The sequence below is a fragment of the Nothobranchius furzeri genome, chromosome 2 (assembly GCF_043380555.1).
Source record: "Nothobranchius furzeri strain GRZ-AD chromosome 2, NfurGRZ-RIMD1, whole genome shotgun sequence".
Classification (NCBI taxonomy): Eukaryota; Metazoa; Chordata; class Actinopteri; order Cyprinodontiformes; family Nothobranchiidae; genus Nothobranchius; species Nothobranchius furzeri.
The window spans coordinates 53,398,383-53,421,414 of NC_091742.1; the positions used below are offsets into that span (position 1 = coordinate 53,398,383).

The 23,032-nt window shown below is 46.7% G+C and overlaps 1 protein-coding gene across 3 annotated transcripts in view; it reads left to right on the forward strand.

Annotated features, from left to right (window-relative positions):
• zbtb4 (zinc finger and BTB domain containing 4) overlaps positions 1-23,032 on the forward strand; it is a 34,810-nt gene that overhangs the window by 11,274 nt on the left and 504 nt on the right. Inside the window, exons 1-2 of one of the 3 annotated variants that reach the window (XM_015946942.3) lie at positions 3,970-4,050; positions 15,207-23,032. The exon at positions 15,207-23,032 is cut by the window's right edge and continues 504 nt beyond it. In XM_015946942.3, the coding sequence (XP_015802428.3) occupies positions 15,223-20,682 (5,460 nt within the window). In that variant the 5' untranslated portion in view covers positions 3,970-4,050; positions 15,207-15,222 and the 3' untranslated portion in view covers positions 20,683-23,032. Of the gene's footprint in view, positions 1-3,969; positions 4,207-15,206 lie in introns of those variants that run through there. The other 2 variants (XM_015946941.3, XM_070546506.1) reach the window with 2 other exon arrangements.

A 23,032-nucleotide genomic window follows, 5' to 3' on the forward strand; every position in this document is an offset into this window, starting at 1 on the left:
ATATCTTCTTATGACATGAATGCTGACATTGTAGTCAACAGATGTAGGAAGATCATGAAAAGAAAACAAAACAAAGTTAAGCCATCTTTGCTTCAGCAAACCCGAAATTTGAATAAAACTTATAGCTGTCACTGATTTTAATTATTTACTGTCTTGGGAAAACAGCTTTTAAAAGGTTTTCATGAGATAATTTAACCAAAAGTCCAGTTAAATGGCCTTGCTTTTGCATGTTGCTTGATTGCACAGCGTGAAAAGCTGCACACTTCAATCTGCGATGTAGGCGTTTATTGATCAAGCTTTCGGTCCAATAAACTCCTCCATCGCAGACTGAAGTGTGCGGATTCTCATTTTGTTTATTCCACTTTTTGATCCAGCACCTTTTCCCAGACGAGCGGTGACTCCTTCTACAGCATGAAAAGCTACCATCACATTCACACAAACATATATGCAAAGATGACCAATGGGGTGTCTTTGAATACAGAGATGGTGACTGGCTGCAGCTGCTGAACAATACCAGGACACTTGTGGACGGAGCGGCTGGCCTTCTATAACACACACACACACACACACACACACACACACACTATTATTTTAGCCAACGGCCCGTTAGCGTCTCACAGTCAAGGGCTCTTATTTTCTTTGTCTTTTCATACGGACATTATTTTATATCCAGTTTACGTGTTCTCATTCATACACGTACTAGAAGGCTTTGAAGACGTGCAGAAGTGCATGAGAGAGGATGTCGGGGGGTGTAGGGGAGGTTGGAGCAAAGGAAAAAAAGTTTGTCCAACTCCGCGAGCCAGAGAGAGGTCACAGGAACAACACCCAATCCCAGAGCGGTTCCCATGGAGACAAGTGTGGCAGCGTACAAAGAGGGTGAGACAGAGTGATGAAAGAGAGGGATAGAGGGAGAGGGGGTTAGGAGGAGGAGGAAGAGGGTTGTTGGTGTGTACTTGTGGGAGAATTTTTTTAGGGGGAAATGAATGAGGCGGTCTCCACTCAACAGGACAGTAGGACACATGATGGTTATGTAGCAGAACTCAGACATTCCTCCACTGGTACTTTCCTGCCCTCTTGTTCCAGCTTAAACCGTATCGGTCCACAAAGTGGCTCATGGCTGTCGAAGGGCGACACATTACTGTTGACCATGCACAAATTTAACACATAAATCCAGTTGAACGAGTTATTATGATGAAAGAGGGCTGATTTAGTGTCTTGATTCTAAGTAACCCCTAAAGAGGCTACTGAATGGCTCTGTTGCTGGTAATGCTGACATTAGTTCTGTTTTTTTAACTGAGGCCACTAACCATCAATAAATTATCATAGCCACCCCCCCCCCCCACCCCCCATCGGTCTTTATTTAGCCTGGCATTGCATTAATTTCAATTTCACACTTTCAACTAGTTTGTCACATGATCATGTCTCGTATCATATCTACTGCAGACTGAGAACAAAGTTCTGGTTGTTGTTTGGAGCACCATATTACCATCAGTTTGTTGGTTCAAGACTCCACGGTTGAGCTTTTTTCTTCAGTAAATATACAGTATGTGGTCATTACTTACTGATTACCCTACAAGTATCTCAAGAACGATAATCAGTGAGTGGTGGTGTAGTGCAATGCCAGCCACTTTTCCTGAAATCAGCAGCAAAGTTGTCTAACAACACGTCGGGCAACCAAATACACACAGTCTGAAGTTTTTACCTTGCAATTATCTCGAAACAGAATATGAATACTTTTAACGTGACAACGTTGCTGTTGTGATGATATAAACACCTTTGTTGTGTTTAGCCCTGAGACTTTTTGACCTTTCTCCTCTTAAAAGAACATGTCCTCCCTGTGTTCTATGTTCTCACGGTGCTGTTTTGAATCCTAATCCCTTTCATGACTACCTCAAAACTGATCCAGAAATCTATCCATTCATTTTCCTGCTGGTTCCCATCTCCAGCTGTCATTGGATGAGACGTGGGATACACCTTCAAATAGGCCTTATTGAGATAAAAAACCACACTGTCTCACTCAGGTTCTGAGTCACCTTAATGTACATACTTTTGTTATGTGGGAGGAAACCTGAGAAAAAACACGTACGTGCATGGGGAGGACATGCAAACTCCATGTTGAAATGTCCTTGTCGGGGATGGGAACCAGGACCTGGTTACAGCCTTGTTCCGTCCATGATCTGGATAAACTTCATGCAACAGTCAGTGTTGGCTTTTTACAGGCAAATGACTTAAGCACATAGGGGTTATTTTCCCATAAACTACGCTGCTTTATACATTTTCCCACCTACTTTTCAAAACAGTAGATACATTTAAAGATTTCATCAAGCTGCTTTACCCTTGACGGGTTGTAAACAGAACACTGTAACGTCCAAGGTTTTGCACGACCTCCTGTATACGCTCCATCCTCCAGAGTATGCATTTCCCAACCCTGGTCCTCAGGGCACACTGACCTGCATGTTTTCCATGTCTCTACTTCAGCACACCTGATTTACCTTGCCTCCTCAGGAGGACATCAAGTGCTGCAGATGCCTGTTAACCACTCATTCATTTAAGTCAGGTGTGTGGCAGCAGGGAAACGCTGTTGTTTAAAGGGGCAACATGGTAAACATGCGGGACAGTGTGCCTTGAGGACCAGGGTTGGGAAACACTGTGTAGCAGTAGAAAGGCCTCTTCAGATGAGACTCCTCCTTTTTGAAGAGTGTGTGAGCGATAACTGTAAGGAAGTCTGTAACAAGCGTGGAGCTTTTTAAGTGTTCAGCTGCAAAAACAGACTCCAGATTGAATCTAACTCAACTTAAATTACATTTTCAAGGAGAAATGGTTTGATTATCCCACACACAATCAACCATTAAGAACTGGTCTATCTACCTGAACTAAATGGTAGGATGCAGTAGATGCACACTTGCACCATTATTCCCAATCTTGTGGGAGTTTAAAAGGTTGATCAAAACAAAAGGAAATACTTCAGTATGGGGCTTTCGGCCGCTACCCCAGATAGGGATACCAACAACCCAACATCATCTGCAGGACATTGTTTGCCCCAATGATTGTTCCGGTCTGTTGGTCTGGACCCTCCAAACATTGGAAACTTCAGATCAGACGTTTGTTCTTGAACTTGGGGACTTTGAGTCCGGACATCTCGGCCTCTGCTGCATCAACTTCCACCGTTCTTGTGACAGAGTGTCAAACACACAGTAGGTCCCTAAACTTTATCAAAGTTTACTGCTAAATTGCATGAGCACCCCTTTAATGCCTCCATGATTCCATGGAGTTTACTTCCTTTGCCTTCGTCCACCACTGGGCTGCAGCCAGTTTGTCCTCTGTCTGTCTCACTTTGCTGCCCTCCATCTCATTCTGCCTCTCACTCTCTGCCTGTCCGTCCATCCGTCCTTGTGCCCAGGTTTTTGGAGTTGGCGTGGTTCCTGTTTGTTTTCAGCCATTTTGGGGACTTGCAGTGCTCGTAACAAACTGCTTAAATGGCGTCCTCTTGCATGCCTGCTCTCCCACTCCGTCTCCCTCTGCCTCCCCCTCCCTACCCCTATCGCTGGGCTTTGTGTATATAAAGTAGTGTGAGAGTGTGTGTATGTGTGTGTGTGTGTGTGTGTGTTAGTGAGAGTGAACAACACTTCCAAATAAAAAGAAGATTGGATTCAGTTATGGGGGGGGGGGGGGGGACTTGCATTAAAAAAGAGCAAAAGCACCAAGAATCTTTTTTTTATTCTGAGGCAGAAAACTGGTGTGAGAGAAGCAAGAAAAAGGGGGAGTGAGTGAAGGAGAGCAAGCAAGTTCGAGTGTGAGAATCGCTCCTGCCCTCTGTCTTCACACACTGCTGCCTGTATGTGTGTGCGTGCGTGTGCACCGCCTTCCCTGCACTCTCCCCTCACACACACTCAGATGTGCGCACACACTGACTGAGGAGAGAGAGAGAGAGAGAGAGAGAGAGAGAGAGAGAGAGAGAGAGAGAGAGAGAGAGAGAGAGAGAGAGGAGAGAGAGGGAGTGTGAGGGGAGAAAACACATCGCAGCAGAGATGCAGCAAGAGGTTTTCCGAGGTACGTTCTCTCTGTCGTATGCTTGCCTTCCTGAGAGAGAGACAGGGGGAATTAGAGGAAGAGAGGCTGAATTCGCTTGCTTCCCTGCTTGTTTTTCTGCTTCACTCCACTGCTGCTGTGCTGGCGGCCGCTCCGGTGCATGAAGAGGAGGAAAAGGTTTTTATTTTACTCTGTGTGTGTTGGGGTGTGAGTGAGGACCTCTGGGTGTGTGCGTGTTAGTGCAGTGTTTGTGGAAGCATATTTATGAGCATGTGTGTGCGTGTGTGGCGGGGGGTGTCTTTCTGTGTGTGTGTGTGTGCGCGCGCGTGTGCGTCACTTACAGGCCTCGTCTCCCTCATCCTGCCTTCTGTTGCTGACGCACCACGCAGTTCTTTTTCAAGAGCGATGACTTTTTTTTTTTCAGATTGTGATGAAACTTTTTAATTTATCTGAGACACTCTCATCCCCGAGCCCGCAGGTGGGAGGTGGGACCGCGGCGTCTGCACCCCAGATCAGGCGTAAGCATGATGTGGGATTAGTTCTGGGGGCTCTTAGTATGTTGGAGCCGTCTCTCTCATCTGCTTGTAAACCAAACATCACATGAAGAGCTTCCCGTGGAAACATCTCCAGCTTCGTTTGCTGGCTCTGACTTTTGGTTCAGTTTTGGGCCGCCCAGTCTGTCCTCCATTTTACCAGCTTGTTGTTTCCTCGTGCAGAGCAGCAGAGGGCATATTGATGTCCCGAACCCTGTCATTGCAGCCTTGCTTCTTTTCCAAAACAACATAGCATCTGCTGCCAGCTACTCCACATTCCTGGTTTCCATGGATGCCAGGCCAAGCCCCCGTGCTCGACGTATGGAAACTGTGAAGCACACAGCCACAGGGTTGGGTGGGGGTCACAGGTCACACAATAGAGCGTGTTGTTTCTCACTGCTCTGCGCTGTCATCTCTGTTCCTTTTTCTTTTAACAACTTTGTTTTACATCAGCCTTCCCAAATCCTGAGCCCTCAGGGCCTTTTCTTCCCACGACATCAGAAATAATTGCTGCCATCTTTTATCTGGTGAACTGTGTTTACAGTATGCGTTTTCTATAATCAAATGAGTCAAACGTAAAAGGATGTGTATGCGTTCAGGAAGCAGCTGCTGCTCTGCTTTAGGGCGACCGTTCTAACACCTCCGCTCCGTGTTGTCAGGGCTGAAGGTTCCTCGGTTGTTTGAGAACCTGCAGACTCCAACGGGGATTTCACACCCACCTCAAGAGGGGACAGCGTGTGTAAATTACAACTGATTCGGAGGAAATTGCCTCCTAAAGGCTACCAGTGTTGTGCCACTGCTCCCCAGGGGGACTTTCTTTTTCTGTGCTAATGCCTCCCATGATTCTGGGAATTATGTGTTGGCCTGGGAGATAACGGTGGGAGTTTGTTGTTGTAGGTCCAGCGGCGTCGTGCTGAGACGGAGGGAAGAGATGAGGAAAGCGTATATTGTGAACATGAGATAGATGTGTTCCTTCCCCCAATGCATCCTAAACCGCCAGAACCACTCCCCAACCAACCACCCAACATCCCCTCACCTCCATCTCCTTTCCTCCCCCTTCATCCCATCTGGCTGCCTCCACCATGCTCTCTTGGCCAGGGGGTTGTGCAGAGTTCAGTAGCTGCTGTTGCTAACAATACACCCCCACCGTCTACACACCAACGATCTCACACACCAGTCCCAACTCACCAACTGCTGCTGCTTCGATAGCCAGACCCTTCCGGCTGACCCTCAGTGGGGAGAGAGCCCAACCGACTCCTCCCTCTCTCATAAAGCCCGTTGCCACCGGCTGGAACACCGAGGCCCCCCCACAAGCATCCTTTCACACACTCCCAACACGAACGCCATAATTCATTTCCCTTTATTAGTCTGAAAGCAGTAATATTACAAAAATGAAAGAAAAGTTCCGCTTTAACCCGCAGCCCTGAGAGTTTTTTCAGACTCCGTCGGGTTACAGCAGTTTTGTTTACTTCCTGCAGGAGCCGATGCTTATTGACGTTTCAAGTGTGCTCGCTGTCTCGCTACTTTTCACACATGATGTTGGGAGAAACGAGTCCAGACAATGTCTAAAGGTGTGCTTTTCTCCATGTGCAGCATACAGCAGGTGTTTGTCTGTGTCAGACGTGTTCTCACGACTGGAAACATCGTGTTTGGTTTTGGTTCTGGGTGTTGCCCGGTAGCACACCATGCCCACTCACTCACTGTGATTTCTGTAAATAGTTAGTTGTTGTATACTTTCAATCTGACATGACTCAAACTTAATGTAGAATTGAAGTAGTTTAGTAGAATTGTTGTTCTTGAATGTAGCTCTCTGTCAGACCGTTATTATGTCCAATAATGAATGAAACTATAAAATCTTAAATCTGTAGTGAGCTAGAGATTTTGTGGAAAAATAGCCCAAGCAGATGAAATTTAAAAGCTGTAGGAATAACGTGTTTTAAGAGTTTAAATATTATGCGATAAATTTTCAAAACCTCACATTTTCAGAAGCCTAAATCTCATTTTTGGCCTAAAAACTGCAAATAGCATTTAGCGAGGGAGTTTCTAAAATGTCCTTGTGTATTGCAGAGCTTCGTTCGCATGTTAGTGTGATTTTAAAATCTGTTGAGAACATAGTACGGTAATTTTCTCCTTCACAGGCAGCTTCTGATTTTAACTCCTGATGCAAAAACTGCAAGAACACTGTAGGACGGGTTGGTGACCAAACTGTGAATGAAACTAGGATAAATTCCAAACAGAGAGGCATAAATAAGACCACGTGACCCAGCCATTTATAAAACATGGCCCAAAAGTCTTGTCTGTAACAATTACAAGTGATTCCAACTAAAACATTTGCATATTTTAATTTTTGTGTTTTCAAATAGTCACCTATAATATAAGCCCAATGAGATACTAGCTTAAAGCAGTGGTTTTCAGTCATTTTGTCTTCTCTTCCATAAGTTTATTACGAGAAAATCCACAACTGCAAATATTAAGGATTTTATTTAAATTACAAAGACTTGAGTGTTAAAGCTAAACATATAAAATCATCGTTAACGCTAGGGGTAGACTGGTATAATGGTATTTATCATTTTTCATAAATTGGCATGGGCTGATTTAAAGTCAGGCCTGTCTCTGAGCAGCCAGTGCTGCTGCAAAATTTAATTAAAATATATATTTATGTTCTTGAATAATATCTGCATAATAAATGTTCTAAAAAGTATTATCAACTAAAATGTTGTTTTATATTCCAGTTTTGAGTACTTGGTCAGTTATTTGGTTTATTTGGTTAACTTTAGTTAGAACTCAGATTTTAACACTGAGCAGTGCACAAATGTAAGATTTAACTGAATCAGATTCTGACATATTGTGCATTAACTAATGTTGTTATTAGTGACATTTTAGCATGCAAAAAAGATGGGAAACGTCTAGATATCGACCATGAAAATTGTCAGCATATATTGGCCCTCAGCTGATCATGACCTGTACATATCAGCAAAATAAAAACCAATATTGGTCAACCTCTAATGAAAACAAACGTTTCAACTAGAATGTGTGCTATTTGTCTGTATTTATTGCGGGCGACAGTGGCACAGGAGGGCTTGCCCCATAATCTGAAGGTTTGCTGCCCTGCTCAGTGTGTCGCTGTGTCCTTGGGCAAGACATTTAACCCATCTTGCCTGTTGGTGGTGTTCGTAGGGACCGGTGGCACCTGTATGGCACTGCGCCCCAGGGCAGCTGTGGATACATTGTAGCTTATCACCACCAGGGTGGGAATGTGTGTGTGAATGGGTGAATGACTGTGTTGTAAAGCACCTTCGTGGGTTCCAGGACTCTAGAAGGCGCTATATAAAATACAGGCCATATTTACAGCCTTTGCATAAATAAAAAATTAGGGATGGACATTATATTGGCATCAATATTGGTATCGGCCGATGTTAGTAATTTTTTAACATATCAGTATCGGTTCAATAAATAAAACTGGGCCAATATTAACAACTGACATTTTTTCATCTTGTCTCCATTTGTTTGCCTGTTTCAGAGGGTGAGGGGGGTGATGTGTGATTGTTGAGTCATGTGGACAGTGAATGAAATCCTCTCAGAACTGTAAATGTGTGTGTTGTATGTACATAATAACGTAAATTCAGCTTTAATCATTTTCATTGTTTACAAAATCTGCTGATTTTAGTAGCATCAATGTTAGGGGTGAGTACCGAATTCGGTACTTTTGAAGGCACCGACGCAGTTCCATAGTACCGGACTGAGTACCGATTCATGTCATGTGAAACGGTGCCTTGTTTCAGCACTTGTGCCATGCGCAAGAGCGTAACGTCGTCAGTCACTGTAGGCGAGCTGTAAACAAAGAGAGGAAGTGTTCTGAAGTTTGGGCCCAATTCACTAAATGCGATGGGCTATTGGGTGATGATGAAACCAGCGACAACGATCTGAGAATGAGGCATCTTAATCTGCTCCAGCAGCTAAATAAACTGTTTAAGATAACGTTAGCTTGACAGTTTAGTTTTTGTTTTACATAGCTAATGGTGCGTTCACTTTCTCCTCGGAAATTCCAACTTCCGAGTAGTAAAAATAAACAGTTTGAAAATGAACGGCAAAGGGAACGAAGATACACAGTAAATTTAGTTCACAGCAAAGATGTTTGCTTCAGTGTAATTTGTAGTTTATAAAACTACAAGGACCCACCATCACACAGTTTGTCCAGATGAGAACGGAGAGGGATCGGGTGGCAGACCGAGGCGGGAGCCTTGGCAGTCTGAACTTCACCTCGCTGGCGGGGAAGGAGCAGGAGCTTGTGGCAGAGGTTGAGTGGTACCGGCTAGATATAGTCGGACTCGCCTCGACACATAGCATTGGCTCTGAAACCCAAGTCCTTGAGAGGGGTTGGACACTATCCTTTGCTGGAGCTGCTCCGGATGAGAGGCGGAGGGCTGGGGTTGGCTTTTTGTTAGCTCCAAGACTCTCTGCCTGTGTGCTGGGGTTTACCCCGGGGGACGAGAGGGTAGCTTCCCTGCGCCTTCGGGTCGGGGAACGGGTCCTGACTGTTGTTCGTGCTTATGGGCCAAATATCAGTTCAGAGTACCCACCCCTTTTGGAGACCCTGGGAAGAGTGCTAGATAGTGCTCCATCAGGGGACTCCATTGTCCTGCTGGGGGACTTCAATGCTCATGTGACCAATGACAGCATGACCTGGAGGGGTGTGATTGGGAGGAACGGCCCGCCTGATCTGAACTCGAGTGGTGTTTCGTTATTGGAATTCTGTGCAAGCCGCAGTTTAGCCATAACAAACACCATGTTCGAACATAAGGATGCCCATCGGTACACTTGGTACCAGGGCAGTCTAGGTCACAGGTCGATGATAGACTTTGTAGTCGTATCATCTGACCTGCGGCCGTATGTTTTGGACACCCGAGTGAAGAGAGGAGCGGAGCTGTCAACTGATCACCTCCTGGTGGTGAGTTGGATCAGATGGCAGGGGAACATGCCGCGTAGACCTGGCAGACCCAAAAGCATAGTGAGGGTATGCTGGGAACGCCTGGCAGAAAAACCTGTCATGACGGTCTTCAACTCTGACCTCCGGCAGAGCTTTGACCGCGTCCCGAGAGCAGTGGGGGACAATGACACATTGACTCCGAGTGGACCTTGTTCCACTCTGCGGTTGTTGAGGCGGTTGTTGCTAGCTGTGGTCGCAAGGTAGCCGGTGCCAGTCGTGGTGGCAACCCCCGTACTCGCTGGTGGACACCAGAGGTTCGGGGAGCCGTCAGGCTGAAGAAGGAGGCCTACAGGGCGTGGCTGGTCTGTGGGTCTCCAGAGGCAGCAGATAGGTACCGGATAGCCAAGCGGGGTGCAGCAGTGGCAGTTGCCGAGGCAAAATCTCAGGCGTGGGAGGAGGTTGGTGAGGCCATGGAGAAAGTCTATCGATCGGCGCCAAAGAGGTTCTGGCAAACTGTCCGGCGCCTCAGGAGAGGAAGGCAGCAACTCGTTCACACTGTTTACAGTGGGGATGGGGAGCTGCTGACATCAACTGGGGCCCCCACCCTGTGGGGGACGCTCCAGGAGTATGGGGTGGGTGGCTTTCTGTTAAGGGCCATTCAGTCCCTTTACCAGAGGAGCGTGAGTTTGGTCCACATAGCCGGTAGTAAGTTGGATCTGTTCCCGTTGAGTGTTGGACTCCGCCAGGGCTGTCTTTTGTCACTGGTTCTGTTCATTACCTTTATGGACAGAATTTCTAGGCGCAGCCGTGGTGTGGAGTCTGTCGAGTTTGGTGGCAGGAGAATCTCATCTCTGCTTTTTGCGGATGATGTGGTCCTCCCAGCTTCATCCAGCTCTGACCTTCAGCTCTTGCTGGGTAGGTTCGCGACCGAGTGTGAAGCGGCTGGAATGAGGATCAGCACCTCCAAATCTGAGATCATTGTTCTTGACCGGAAAAGGGTGGCTTGCCAACTCTGGGTCAGGAGAGAGGTCCTACCTCAAGTGGAGGAATTTAAGTATCTTGGGGTCTTGTTCACGAGTGAGGGTAGGAGGGATCGGGAGATCGACAGGCGGATTGGTTCAGCGTCTGCAGTGATGCAGACGCTGAGCCAATCTGTCGTGGTGAAGAGGGAGCTGAGCCAGAAAGCCAGGCTCTCGATTTACCGGTCGATCTACGTCCCAATCCTCACCTATGGTCATGAGCTTTGGGTATTGATCGAAAGAACAAGATCGCGGATACAAGCGGCCAAAATGAGTTTCCTCCGTAGGGTGGCCGGGCTCAGCCTTAGAGATATGGTGAGGAGCTCGTACATTCGGGAGGGACTCGGGAGTATAACCGCTGCTCCTCTGGATCGAAAGGAGTCAGTTGAGGTAGTTTGGGCATCTGGTCAGGATGCCTCCTGGACGCCTCCCTGGGGAGGTGTTTCGGGCATGTCCTGCCGGCAGGACACGTTGGAGAGGTTACATCTCCAATCTGGTCCGGGAACGCCTTGGGGTCCTGCCAGAGGAACTGGTGGAGGTGGCCGGGGAGAGGACTGTCTGGAGCTCCCTAGTTGGGATGCTGCCCCCGCGACCCAGACCCAGATAAGCGGAGGAAGAGGACCACGATGAGAAAGGAGAGGAAAAGGGGTACATGGAGCTGGGTTTAGTTTGTGGAACACCACAATATTATAATATAAACTGTTGTACGGTATTGACGTTTGCTTTAGTTTTATTTGTAGTTTATAATATATGGTTTCCTCATCAGAGTTATTCCAGAGGGCATAGAAGAGGATTAGGACTACATGGAGCTGGGTTTGTTTTTGCATAATTTAGAAACAGGTGTTGTTAAAGGTTTTCATAATGAAGAATTTTATACAACACTACGATGAAAAAATACAAACAGTTGTATCATGATATTTATCAAATATGGTTATATATTGGAAAAATAATAAACATCTAATTAAAAAAGTGATTTAAATAATTATTAAACACTCAAAAGTATTAAAAATTGGTATTGTAAAGTACCGGTATCAATTCGTAGGTACCGGGAATTGGCACAGTATCGATTCAGCTGTCAAAGGTACCCATCCCTAATCAATGTCAGTAAATCGGTATCAGCAAATATCGGTTATCGGCGATAACAGTGATCTTAATATCTGTACGGGCCCAAAAATGTCATATCGGTGCATCACTATTAAAAATACTGTATTAGAGATCGTGTTTCAGTTTAATTTTGGTTTCTGGACATCATCTCAGGACCCCAAACTAATAATAAGAGTCCAATCCCAACTTTGAGTTTAAAAGAAATACTGCATTTTCTCAAATTAGCTACAACATGCTTTAACAACAGGGTCATGGTAAAAAAGTACTAAAAATCATGGAGTTTTTTGCAGTTGTGTTTTTTAGAACTGGTGAAACAATCAGCCACTTTAATCATTTATTTTACACATCGATCCTGACGGACAGAAAGCAGCAAAACTTGTAATTAACTGGTGGCATTATTAGTCTTAAGTGTTTTTTTTTTGTGGGTCAAAAACTAAAGGTTTGGTAGTCAGCGCTTTATAGGCCAATGATGTGTTTTTGTAATTTGTGTGTAGCATTTACAAGCTGTTTATTGACCAATTAAGGTGCTAAAAATCCTGAAAACTCACCTTGAAAATACATGAAAAGTGCTTGAATTTAGTTTTCTTTCTGCGTTGATAAGTTTTGCACAAAATTTTGAATTACGTTAAGACGATAAAAACAGCACTTTTGTTTTAACTTTAAAACTATCGCTAGGTTAGGGTAACCCTAACCCTGTCACAAATTAAATATGAGCTAAGAAACTTGACTTCCTCATTCAGACATCAAATGACAGATAACTTAAGCTTTTTAAAACCTGATTATGCTTTACGTTTCTGATGTCACTTAACAGTTATCCGTAAGACACAAAACAAGAACCTTAGAAAGTTCCCACTTTAAGGTTCAGAGAGTGCAAAGAGATTTCTTCATCTCTGAAGTGGAAAAGTAAAGTCCAACAAATCTGAGCAGCTCTCTTAATGAGATCATTTCACTGCAATGGAACAAGAGTCGCTATCGACCTCGCAAACCTAAACTTGTACAATGAAACACTGAAAATAAACGTTTTTAGGTGTTGTTGACTGTAAAATTTACTGTGATCAGGCCTTTTCATTTCTCTTTGAAGCTAAAAAAGTCGGTGCTTATTGTTTTAGTTCTGCAGAGTTCCTTTTAAGATAGAAGAAGGCAAAAAAAACGAATGCTAACAGCTATTTTGTATCAGCACGAGTACGAGTTCAGCAAGGAATAAACAGATTGCTCAACGTCTGGTTCAAGGCCTTCAGCTGATGATTGAGCCAAACCTCTCTGCCGCTCCTGCCTTCTGTTACTCAAGTTCCTGATGACGGTCTGCTTTAATTCAGTTAGTCATCAAATACTAGTTTCCAAAGTCATGAAGTCGACTTATAACACATAAATGGATAATTATCTGGGATTAAAATTGGAAAACCGGTTCTAAATTGGTCCCAAGGACACCTGAGCTTTAATCCCCCCAAAATTGATTTTAAAAGTAAAAAAGAAAGTGAAACCAATCTGAACATTTTGTTATAGTTCAAATGTTTTGAGACAGTGAGAATATTTTTTAGACCCATGGGTTATTTTTTTTAATAATTGAATCAGTTAATGCTGATTGTCTTGGTCAAACAAAACCTAACGATGTTCTTTATATTCAGTAGTCTAGTTTATAATTAGTCCTGCACGAGCCGAGCGCCCTGCTCCTGCCATGTGGTTTTGCAGTGCCACAGTCTTAAATAGATGAACACTTCATAGGCCGACCGCCGTGTTTGTTTGTGCAGAACATCCTGTTGCAGCGAGGTGTCGAAGCAGTGATGTTTTTGGTTTTAATCACGATTACAGTCCTCACGTCACACAGGTTTTCATGTTTGTGGGTTGTTCACACAGACAAACGTGCGCTAATGTTGCTTGTTTGTAACAAATAAGAAAAATGTCGTCTTTTTTGTTTTGTCCACAGTTCTGTGTAAATTCAGAGCATCTAAAACACATTAAAAGCAGCCTGTCACAGTCAGACTGTGTGTCGTGCGGCCTCTGCCTGCACGGTGGCTCTGTGCGTCACAAGGGGATAAAAACAACGAGGAGGCGTCTTACGCATTTTCCTGTTCACGAAACACGCATTAGATCAGATGAGTTGGTGACATTTTTAGCCTTAGCTCTGTCTCTCAGTGTGGCCGCCCACTTGGCTGGCGCTTTTGCCATGAGGGATTTCCTGCTCAGCGTCCATTGCACAGCAAATGCAAGGCCCGTACCAAAACAGTGCGACAAAACACGGCGAGACTAAACAGACAGGATTGGCTGTCTTTGTTCTATTTTGGGCATAGACATTGAAGAGCCTCAAGCTGGTTTATGCACTGATCAGGTCACTAATAAAAACGGTTTTGAGAGGGTTTTTTTCTGCTTGTTGACGTCACCCTCTGGCCTTGCTGCACTCAGACTCACCTCTCAGTTTTGAATATCATTTACAAAGTGTGTCCGCGTTGAACTGCTTTGTTTTTTTCTGTGTGTCGTGCCTGTGGCCGCGTTGGCGTGGTCGTACAGTTCACGTATGTTCAGCTGTGCCTGTGTGGTTGTCCATGCTCCTGTTTGTCTGTTCCTGTTTCAACACCTTCCACTCCATCCTCATCTCATGCTCTCTTTCTAACCCTCTCTCTTTCTGTCAACATTTCGCTGTTCCTCATCCTCACCCTCTTTCTCCCCTCCTGCTCTCTCTCTCTCCCTCTCTCTTTCCTCTGCAATAACAGTGCTGACCTAGTTTCTGCCTGTTCAGGGCTGCCTGTGGAATTTTACAGCGGCCTGCCTTCCTGGCAGCGTTGCTGCTTGCAAACCAAGACAGAAAATCATGACTGAGGGTTTTTTTTTCTTCTCGTCACATCACAATGGCATCAGGAAGTCTTTTCATTTCTCCACATTTTAAATAAATGATCATAATTTAAGTGATAAAAGTCGTGCGGTCTCCTCTATAAGCACGTCTTCTAACATGATGTTGAATTAGAATGGGAATGGTCTATTGCACATCTCTTCGAGCTTCGACTGGACCGGATGCAGAGTGCAGAAAAACACCCAATCTTTGTGCACATGCACGCTGCCTCCCTCGCTTCTCCTCTTCCCTTCTTTCCTTCCCTCCGCCTTCACAAGTAAACGGTTCAGAATCACGCCTGGCACGGTTTCGCCACTGCCAGGAACAGGGCTTCCGCTGAAACAGCAAAGAGAGCGGGACTATTTTTGTGTGTGTTAAGGTCACAGATCTTAGCGAGCGCACTATTCAGGGGGGATCTTGATTAAATCGAACCATATTCCAATTAGGGATAGGGACTGTTGCGTCAGAACCGAGAGAGAGAGAGAGATGGATCTCTGGAATGCCATTTTGAACGCTCGGCTTTGGTAGGCTGAAATTTAAACCAGCACTGCCGCACATTCATTCCTTCCCTCTGCCCTCTGCCTCGTTTCACTCACCATTCCTGGCTGAGCAGATCAACATTGCCGGGGCATTTAGTTTGCTTTGAGGTTTTCTAAAAATGTTCCTTTAGGGTTTGCTTGTGCAAAAGTACTGATTTTGGTTATTTATTTAGATGCAAATGCCTTATTTATACTAATATTAGTGTCTCTGGTATTCTTTTTTGTTTTTAGACTTTGGGGGCTTGCCATGGTGTCCGGTGAGAAGGCGTGGGACCCCCACCATGCGGGAGTTTTTCAGCCGCCTCTGAGTGAACAGCGCCAGGCTCCTGGCCTAAGTCCCCTCTACGACTACACGCTCAGTGCTGCTAAGGACACTGCAATTCAACAAAATCAGCTGTTGTCAACTTTGTCTTCCCCGCCACTGCCGTTAGTGGCCCTCAACACCCTTTGCCAAACTGAAGCCTCCTCAGAGTTACTTCCAGCTGTCAGTTTGTACAGCCTGAGTGGAACTGAAGGACAACACAACCCCGTCCGCTGTCCTGGTGGGGCCTCCCAGTCTGAGGAAGAGGAAGCTGAGCAGCTGGACATGAAGGGAAAAAGGCTTGGGTGTCGTGTTGAGGGTACAATGGAGGAGAAGATGGAGGATGTGGGCGATGGACCTAAAAATGCAAAAATCACCCTGAGCTTCCCTCTCAGTGCAGCCCCCCTCCCAACGTCTCTGGCCTCACCAAATCACTCTCATAGCTCTTCCTCATCATCCCCTTCCCCCCACCGCAGACGACTGTCCTCTAAGAGCTCAGACAAGGGGTCGCTGTGGAAACTGGACGCCACCATGGATGTAAAGCACAGACCTTTTAAGCCCCCGAGACATGACAATTCTCCGTCCTCCTCACCGTCCTCCTCCTCTTCCCCCATGACTGTTCCTGCATTTATGAGGAAGGAAATAAAGTCCCCACCTCCTCTGAAGTGCTCCAAGCTGAATTCGGAGACTCAGATACACAGGTCACCTACGAGATCTTCCAGCGGACCTTTAGGGGGCTGTTTTGGTGGGGAAGGATGGGGTGAGAGGTACAACGGTACAGCCTCACCTTCGCAGACTGCCCAGATCCTCTTCAGTCTGGGCACGTCAGCCTATCAGAGAGGCGGAGAAGCAGAGAGGAGAGAGAAGCTGACAGGGAGGCCAGCTGGGGAAGCAGGAAGCCCCCACGGACCAAGTCTTCACCCACCAACGCTCCACCTCCCTCCCCCCTTACCTCCACCGCCTCCCCCACCTTCAGAGGGCCTTACTGCCCCTCACTTGTCCTCCTACCCCCCTACCGACAGCCTGAAGCCAGAGCTGATTTGTGGTGTGTGCCATCGGCTTTTCAGCTCAGCCTCCTCCCTCACGGTCCACATGCGGCTGCATCGTGGCAGCCGCGCCCTCAGCTGCCGCTACTGTGGCAAAGTCTTCATCCACAGCAAGAGACTGCAATCCCATGAGACATCGTGCCGGGTACCGGGCCTGTCGTCCGACAGCCTGCGTCCTCCTCCCCTCACTGTACAGCCAAAGGAGGAGCCGCTGGAGGAGGGCGAGGTAAGAGTGGAGGGGGGAGTAATTGTGGGACAAACAGACATCAGCAAGGCACGGCCCGGGAAGAAGGCACGGAGCCTCCTGGCACGTATCCAAGGTGATGATGCAGCAAACGCAGAGCTGCTGGCGGGCGATGAGAACCATTTTGTGAAGGTTGTGGATGGCAACGTCATTTACTTCTGCTCTGTGTGTGAGCGCTCCTACATGACCCTGTCCAGCCTGAAGCGGCACTCTAACGTGCACTCGTGGAGGCGCAAATATCCGTGCCATTACTGTGACAAGGTCTTCGCTCTGGCTGAGTATCGCACAAAGCACGAGGTGTGGCACACGGGAGAGCGACGATACCAGTGCATCTTCTGCTGGGATGCGTTTGCCACCTATTACAATCTCAAAACACACCAGAAGACCATTCACGGTATAAATCCGAGCCTCATCTCCAGTGAAAAGACAGCTAATGGGGGCTATAAGCAGAAAGCGAATGCTCTCAAACTCTACCGCCTTCTTCCCATGCGTTCCCAGAAGAGACCCTATAAGACTTATAGTGACAGCTTGCACAACGGCCTTCTACTTCCTCCAGGTGACACGTCCTCTCTCTCCCTGCCTGGACTGGGCTGTGCTATAGACCCCGGAGACCTACACAGCCTCATCCCCTCTCAAAGTGTGAAGCCTGATCCAGATGCTTTCCCTGATGGCTTTCCTGTTTCTATTGCTGCTGAGCACAGTGACCTCTCTGCGTTATCAGCCCTACCCTCAACTGATGAGGCCCAAATTAGAAAACATGAGAGTGAGACTCTGGAGTCAGATCAGGACAGAGGCAGCATCAAAATGGCTAATAATAGCAGTAAAACCAAAACTCCTAAGAGCGCTAGAGGCTCAGAAATGAGTATGCCGTCTGTTATTACATATGGCCACACAAAACCCTCTGTTATAGTTCATGGAGCAGCAGTCTCATCCTCCGTTATTGTTCATAGCAATCAGATAACTTCTGGTAGTGACAAAAGCCCAGCGAACAGCCCATCCTCTGAAACAAATAGCAACCAGACTTTAATTAAAGCTAGTCCAAGGCCAATCAAAAAGCAAAGGGATAGGGATAGTACAGATAATTACAGAAAGAGGTCCAGAGGCACTTCAGATGCCACAGAAGGGAGCTCAAGAAGTAGACAGGACACTGAGAAAGGCAGATTATTTCACAAATCTCGCAAGTCCCATAGTAGGAGTAATATGCCAGTCTCAAAGCAGGTTTCAGCAACTGTGGGGTCACAGGTCAAAGAGGCAGGGCCACTGTGCCAAATTACTGTACGCATTGGTGAGGAGGCCATAGTGAAGCGTAGCATCTCAGAGACTGATCTCAGACGAGACAAGAGCTTATCCCCCCCTAAAATCAAACGGAGCGAAACCTCGTCCACGAAGGAGGAACGCCAGACGCACTCCCACCACCATCACCATAAACACCGCAGAGCCACACGGGAAACAGAGGGTGAAGAGAAAGCAGGAGACTGTGAGCAGGAGGAGGAGGTGAAGGTGAAGGAGCAGGAAGAGAAGGAGGCTCGGCAAGATAGCTCCAAATCACCTGACCAGGTGAGGGAGTACTACTTCCGTAAGGGGGTGCGGGAACAGGACAGTGACAATGACATGGAGGATAATTTATGGCGACCTTACTACTCGTACAAGCCCAAGAAAAAGGCTCAAGCACATCTACAGAGAGTCAAGAGCTGGCAACGGAAACTAAAGTACAAGCGCTCCATCCGCCTGAAGAGGAGGGCAGAGAGGCTCAAGAGGCTTCTCAATAAACAACCCGAGAAACCACAAGAGCAAGAAGATGACGGGACAATCGACGACGCCGAGAAACTGTCAAAGACAGGCAAGGACAAGAAGGAGGGAAAAAAGATGAAAGATCTGTCTATCCCTCTAAGTGAAAAAAAACCTGATGCAGAAGAACAGGTTCAAGAGGCCCGTCACAAGGTTTCCACCCCTCCCGTGCCCTCTCCAAAGCCTCCTCTGTCTACCTCAGCAGCTCCCACAGGAATAAAGAGGCGGCCTTGGACTAATGGGAATGCAGCAGAGTGTGGCACATGTGGCCGCTGGTTCTCAAGCCCCAGGAAGCGAGACAAACACGAGCTGAGCCATCTGCTGGAGTTTGTATGCCTCTTCTGTCGAGCCACTTTCCCCTCAAGGGACAAGTTGGAAGATCACCAGAGAGCCCAGCATCCTAAACCTACTGAGGCACCCTCTGTGCCCTCTAAATGTGGCGAGCAAGTGGTAAAGATTGGGATCAAGCCTCTCCCTGAAAGTGCAAAATATGACAAGGACAAAAGAGGACAAGCGAGCTTGGAGGGAAGTAATTCTAGCCCCAGTCGTATAAGCAGAAGAGCATTATCACGACACACCTGTTTACAGTGCCACAAGGTGTGCAAGACATCTTCAGCACTAAATCGCCACGTCCGACGTCACGAATTAGGCAGTTCTCCAGAGAGAGAAAAGGAAGACGTCAACCCAGAACCGATCCCACCACAGACATTTTTTAACAGGCTTTGTGCCGACTCGGAGATGGATGTGGGACAAATTCCCAGTGCACTCTCTGTTTCAGTTATCAGCTACTCAGCACCAGAGGCAACCAATGGAGGACAGACCGAAGACCGTCTAAGTGAATTTACAGACAAACTTCAGGCATTAAATTGCTGTGAAAGATCGGAACCAACCCAACTCCCATTTTCCGCTCCAGAGAGTGACTTCAGACCACAAATTGTCGACCCTCCTCTAGAAAGTCCAGTAAACTTCCCATCCTCTAAACCTGAAGTCTTGCCTTCCACGCCCTCCCCCCTCCAGAGTGTGCTTGTCATGAATGGACCAGAATGTCTTGACTATCGCACCCCCAGCAAAAAAGGTCTAGACAGCCAGATCCAGAGAACACCCAGCCCTTTGCACTTTGCTACATCCACCAACACCTCTCCAAATATGCCCATGACATCACAGACCAGAATAATCACTGCTGCTCCTCCTGTTTCCATGGCAACAACTCCTATCTCCGAGGGGGGATTCAAGAGACGGGATGGGGTCATTATAGACAGGGAGAGGCAGATGGGGAGCGGTACAGTTTTACACACAGGTTACGAGGAATCACCTGTGGTCCAAGGGCTCAGAGTCCAGCCCCTCTCCCGGAGTTCCTCGCCTGACGAAGCACAAGACCTGACCATGTCCTCTATTTTAGCACGAGAGAGGGAGGTAGAAAGGCAAATAGAGGCAGAGAGGGAGCTGGAGAGGCAGCAGGAACGGGAGAGGAACAAAGAAATTGAGAAAGGAAGAGCAAAAGAGATAGAGAGGAGGAGAGTTGCTCATCTTCCCCAAGATCAGAATTCACTCCTGGTTCCTAAAGAGGAGCCACTGAGTCCTGTACCGTCTCCCCAACATATCTCCCCTCACACCCTTGTGAAAGGACCCTCTTCACACAGGAACACTCCCAAATCCCCCTGCCGGTCCCCCTTAACCATTGGACTGACAGCTCAGGCCAACCGGCCGGTTCATTCCAGTTCACAAGGACTCGACAGGCCCCCGCTGCCTACTGGAGCAGCTGGTGCCAGTGACCGCCCCTCTGCACACGCTCTGCTTCTTCCCCGGGCATCCCAGCCACCTGAGCTGGACCACTTGGACCCTGTTTCTTCCATAGATTCACAGCAAGAGGATGCCACCCCAACTGGCTACCTCGGCCAAGATTACCCTCTTCCTCTCATTGTGCCGGACAGCTACCACTCTGTTAAGAAGCAGGACGAAAACCTGCTCATGTCCTCCTATCCACCTGGAGTGCTGCCTTTTGGGCCTCTGGGGAAAGTGATAGTACCTAATGGCGGTGACCTGGCCAAGCTGCCGTTCTACCCAGACCCATACCAGCTGCTCTACGGGCCCCAGCTCCTAGCCTACCCCTATAACTTGGCAGCGCTTCCTGTGGCGCTGAACATGATGGCACCCGGAGACGACAAGGTGGGGCCTCTGCCATTCCTCCCTGCCATCTTCAACTACGCGGCCACCGCTGGGCCCTACATGGGCGCCACCCCTCACCCCCTCGTGGCAAATCCTGGCCTCTATAGCGGCGGCAATGGCAGCAACAAAAAGCATCGAGACAGCAGCAGCAGCAAACAGTAGGACACAGATGCACTATGATGAGAACAGCTCCAAGGGGACAGCCTCATCTGTTCTGGCTGGGAGAGGACGGGGTCCATGCTGACTTGCTCTATCAGTACACTTGCACATTACCCTCGTCTCTCTTTTATTCAGCCAAGATCAGAGCTAGGAATTACGGGAGCTGGCGTGAAGAGGAGAGGAAGGAGCTAAGAAAACAGGGACGAGAGACCAATAATGAAACCAACGTATCAAAACTCCCCGACCTTTACTCCAGCTCTTCTTTCTCTCCCGTCCCTGTGTTGTGTTGTAGCGCTCAAGCTTGATCATCTCCCTCTCTGACTCATTATAACATCTATGATATAAGACCTGCTAACTGTGTGTTGTGTGAAAAATCAGTTCAGTCCGCATCCCTTTATAGACAACACATAACGAGGATAAACGTTCTTCAGGGAAGGTTTGCATCGGCTCGGTCGTGAGATTAGTCAGAGGAAACACACAGGCTCACATCCCTCAAGCTATACGCGAGCACGTCCATGCACACGTCTGTAGGGGTTTGTGCATGCAGCGTTTGGCTTAAGCAGGCATAGCTGTGTACACGTGGAGAGTGTGAGTGTGTTTGTACGAATCTAGATCATTCCGTTTGAGACGCACAGCCTTCCTACTCTAGTTGGAATATCAACTGTAGGTTCATGTGTAGAAATGCTTTATAGGTGATTTCTTCATATCCAAATTATTAATAAGTCAAAAAAGGAAAAGAAAAAAAAACTATTGTGGCTGGGCTTGAGTGTGTGTGTGACGACAGATCGTCAGCAAACCTGGTGAGACTGTTGGGTCTGTAAAAGCATTCAAAGTAGTTTATACTTTATGTGCACAAAGTAGATAAGTAGTGGTCACGTAAAGGGGACACATGTAGCTGCTTTGGAAATGTAGCTGGCCACTGGGTGAGGGTGAATGGCTGGTAGACCGTTGCACTTCCGTTTATCATCTCGTTTCTTTCAAATAGTTTCAATAAAAGGAAAATAATAAAAACCAGTCAGCCTTTGTCTTGTGTAGCTTTTTCCTCTGAGAAGAGTAAAAGGCCAGATTTTTTTTTAGGAAGAATATTAAACAACTGCAAAGGAGACAAAAAACCAAGAGATTCAGGGTATTTCTGGATAGGAACACAAATAAATGGGCACAAAACCGTTGAGACTTTGAATCAGACGGGTCCAACAAGAGAAGATCCAAGTTCGAGGGTAAATCATGGCTTCCGTCAACATACTGAGCGTTAGGAAAAGGCTGAGCTTAGCAGCCAAAGTGGTGGGCCGAAAATGTTCCAGATGCCCTCCTGGGGCCTTTTTGTTACGTGTAAGATTATCTTTATATGTTTGTTTTGTTGAACTATGTTGTTGTTTATGTTGTTTAGCCCTCTTACTGGATGGAAGTGAAAAAAACTGGGTTTTGGGGTGGGGACGGAGTAAAAATATGAATGTAAATTTAGTGACGAGGTTAATGAAGTACAGCTGCATTAATGGTAGAGTTGGTTTCTGTTTTTATTATTTTTGTTTGTTTTGACACAAATAACCCGTTAAAGAACCGTATAACGTCTGGTATGCATATATACAGTAGTCCTAGAAACATGTCAGTAAAACTTGGGTTCTGTATCCACAAAGCATGGGCGACACTCGCTTCCTAACTGTTTATATCCTCAGCAATTCTGGCTTTGTGTGCACAGCTTTTCTTTTTTATGTTTTCCACCCGTTTAGTCTCCTACATCTCTGTTAAAAATCAAATTTTTCACATTAAAGGAAACAAAGAAAAAAAGTCACTTTTAGCACATCCTGGCTAGCTGCACCTCCTCTGAGTGTGTGTGTGTGTGTGTGTGTGTGTGTGTGTGTGTGTGTGTGTGTGTGTGTGTGTGTGTGTGTGCAGTCGGGACCTGTAGGAGCTTTTTGGTTTCTACAAAAGTGTAAAATTGTTAAAACACATTGTGACCGTGTGAGGAGGGGTTGTTCAGGCATCCCCTCCAGTGTGGTTACAAGCCTTTTAGCGTGTGTGTGAGAGAGAGAGAGAGAGAGAGAGAAAGAGCGAGAAAACCAAAATAAATCAGCCTAAGCAGCGTGTATCCCTCGGCAGAAAAAAAGGCCACCTGTTAAATTTATTTTCTTTAATTCTGCAAAACATTTCTGTGGGGTAGTTTTGATGTAAAATGATAATATTAATAATAAAAGCCTTGCTGTTTCCAGTACGCTCTCTCAAGCCATTCCTGTAGATGGACATGTTTGTGTTCTGGACCATTTCTTATGCCATAGTTTGTCATCACAGACCAAAAGCATGCAAAGTCTACGTATTTGTGGTGACTGGACTGGAATCTGGTGGTAATATACAACTA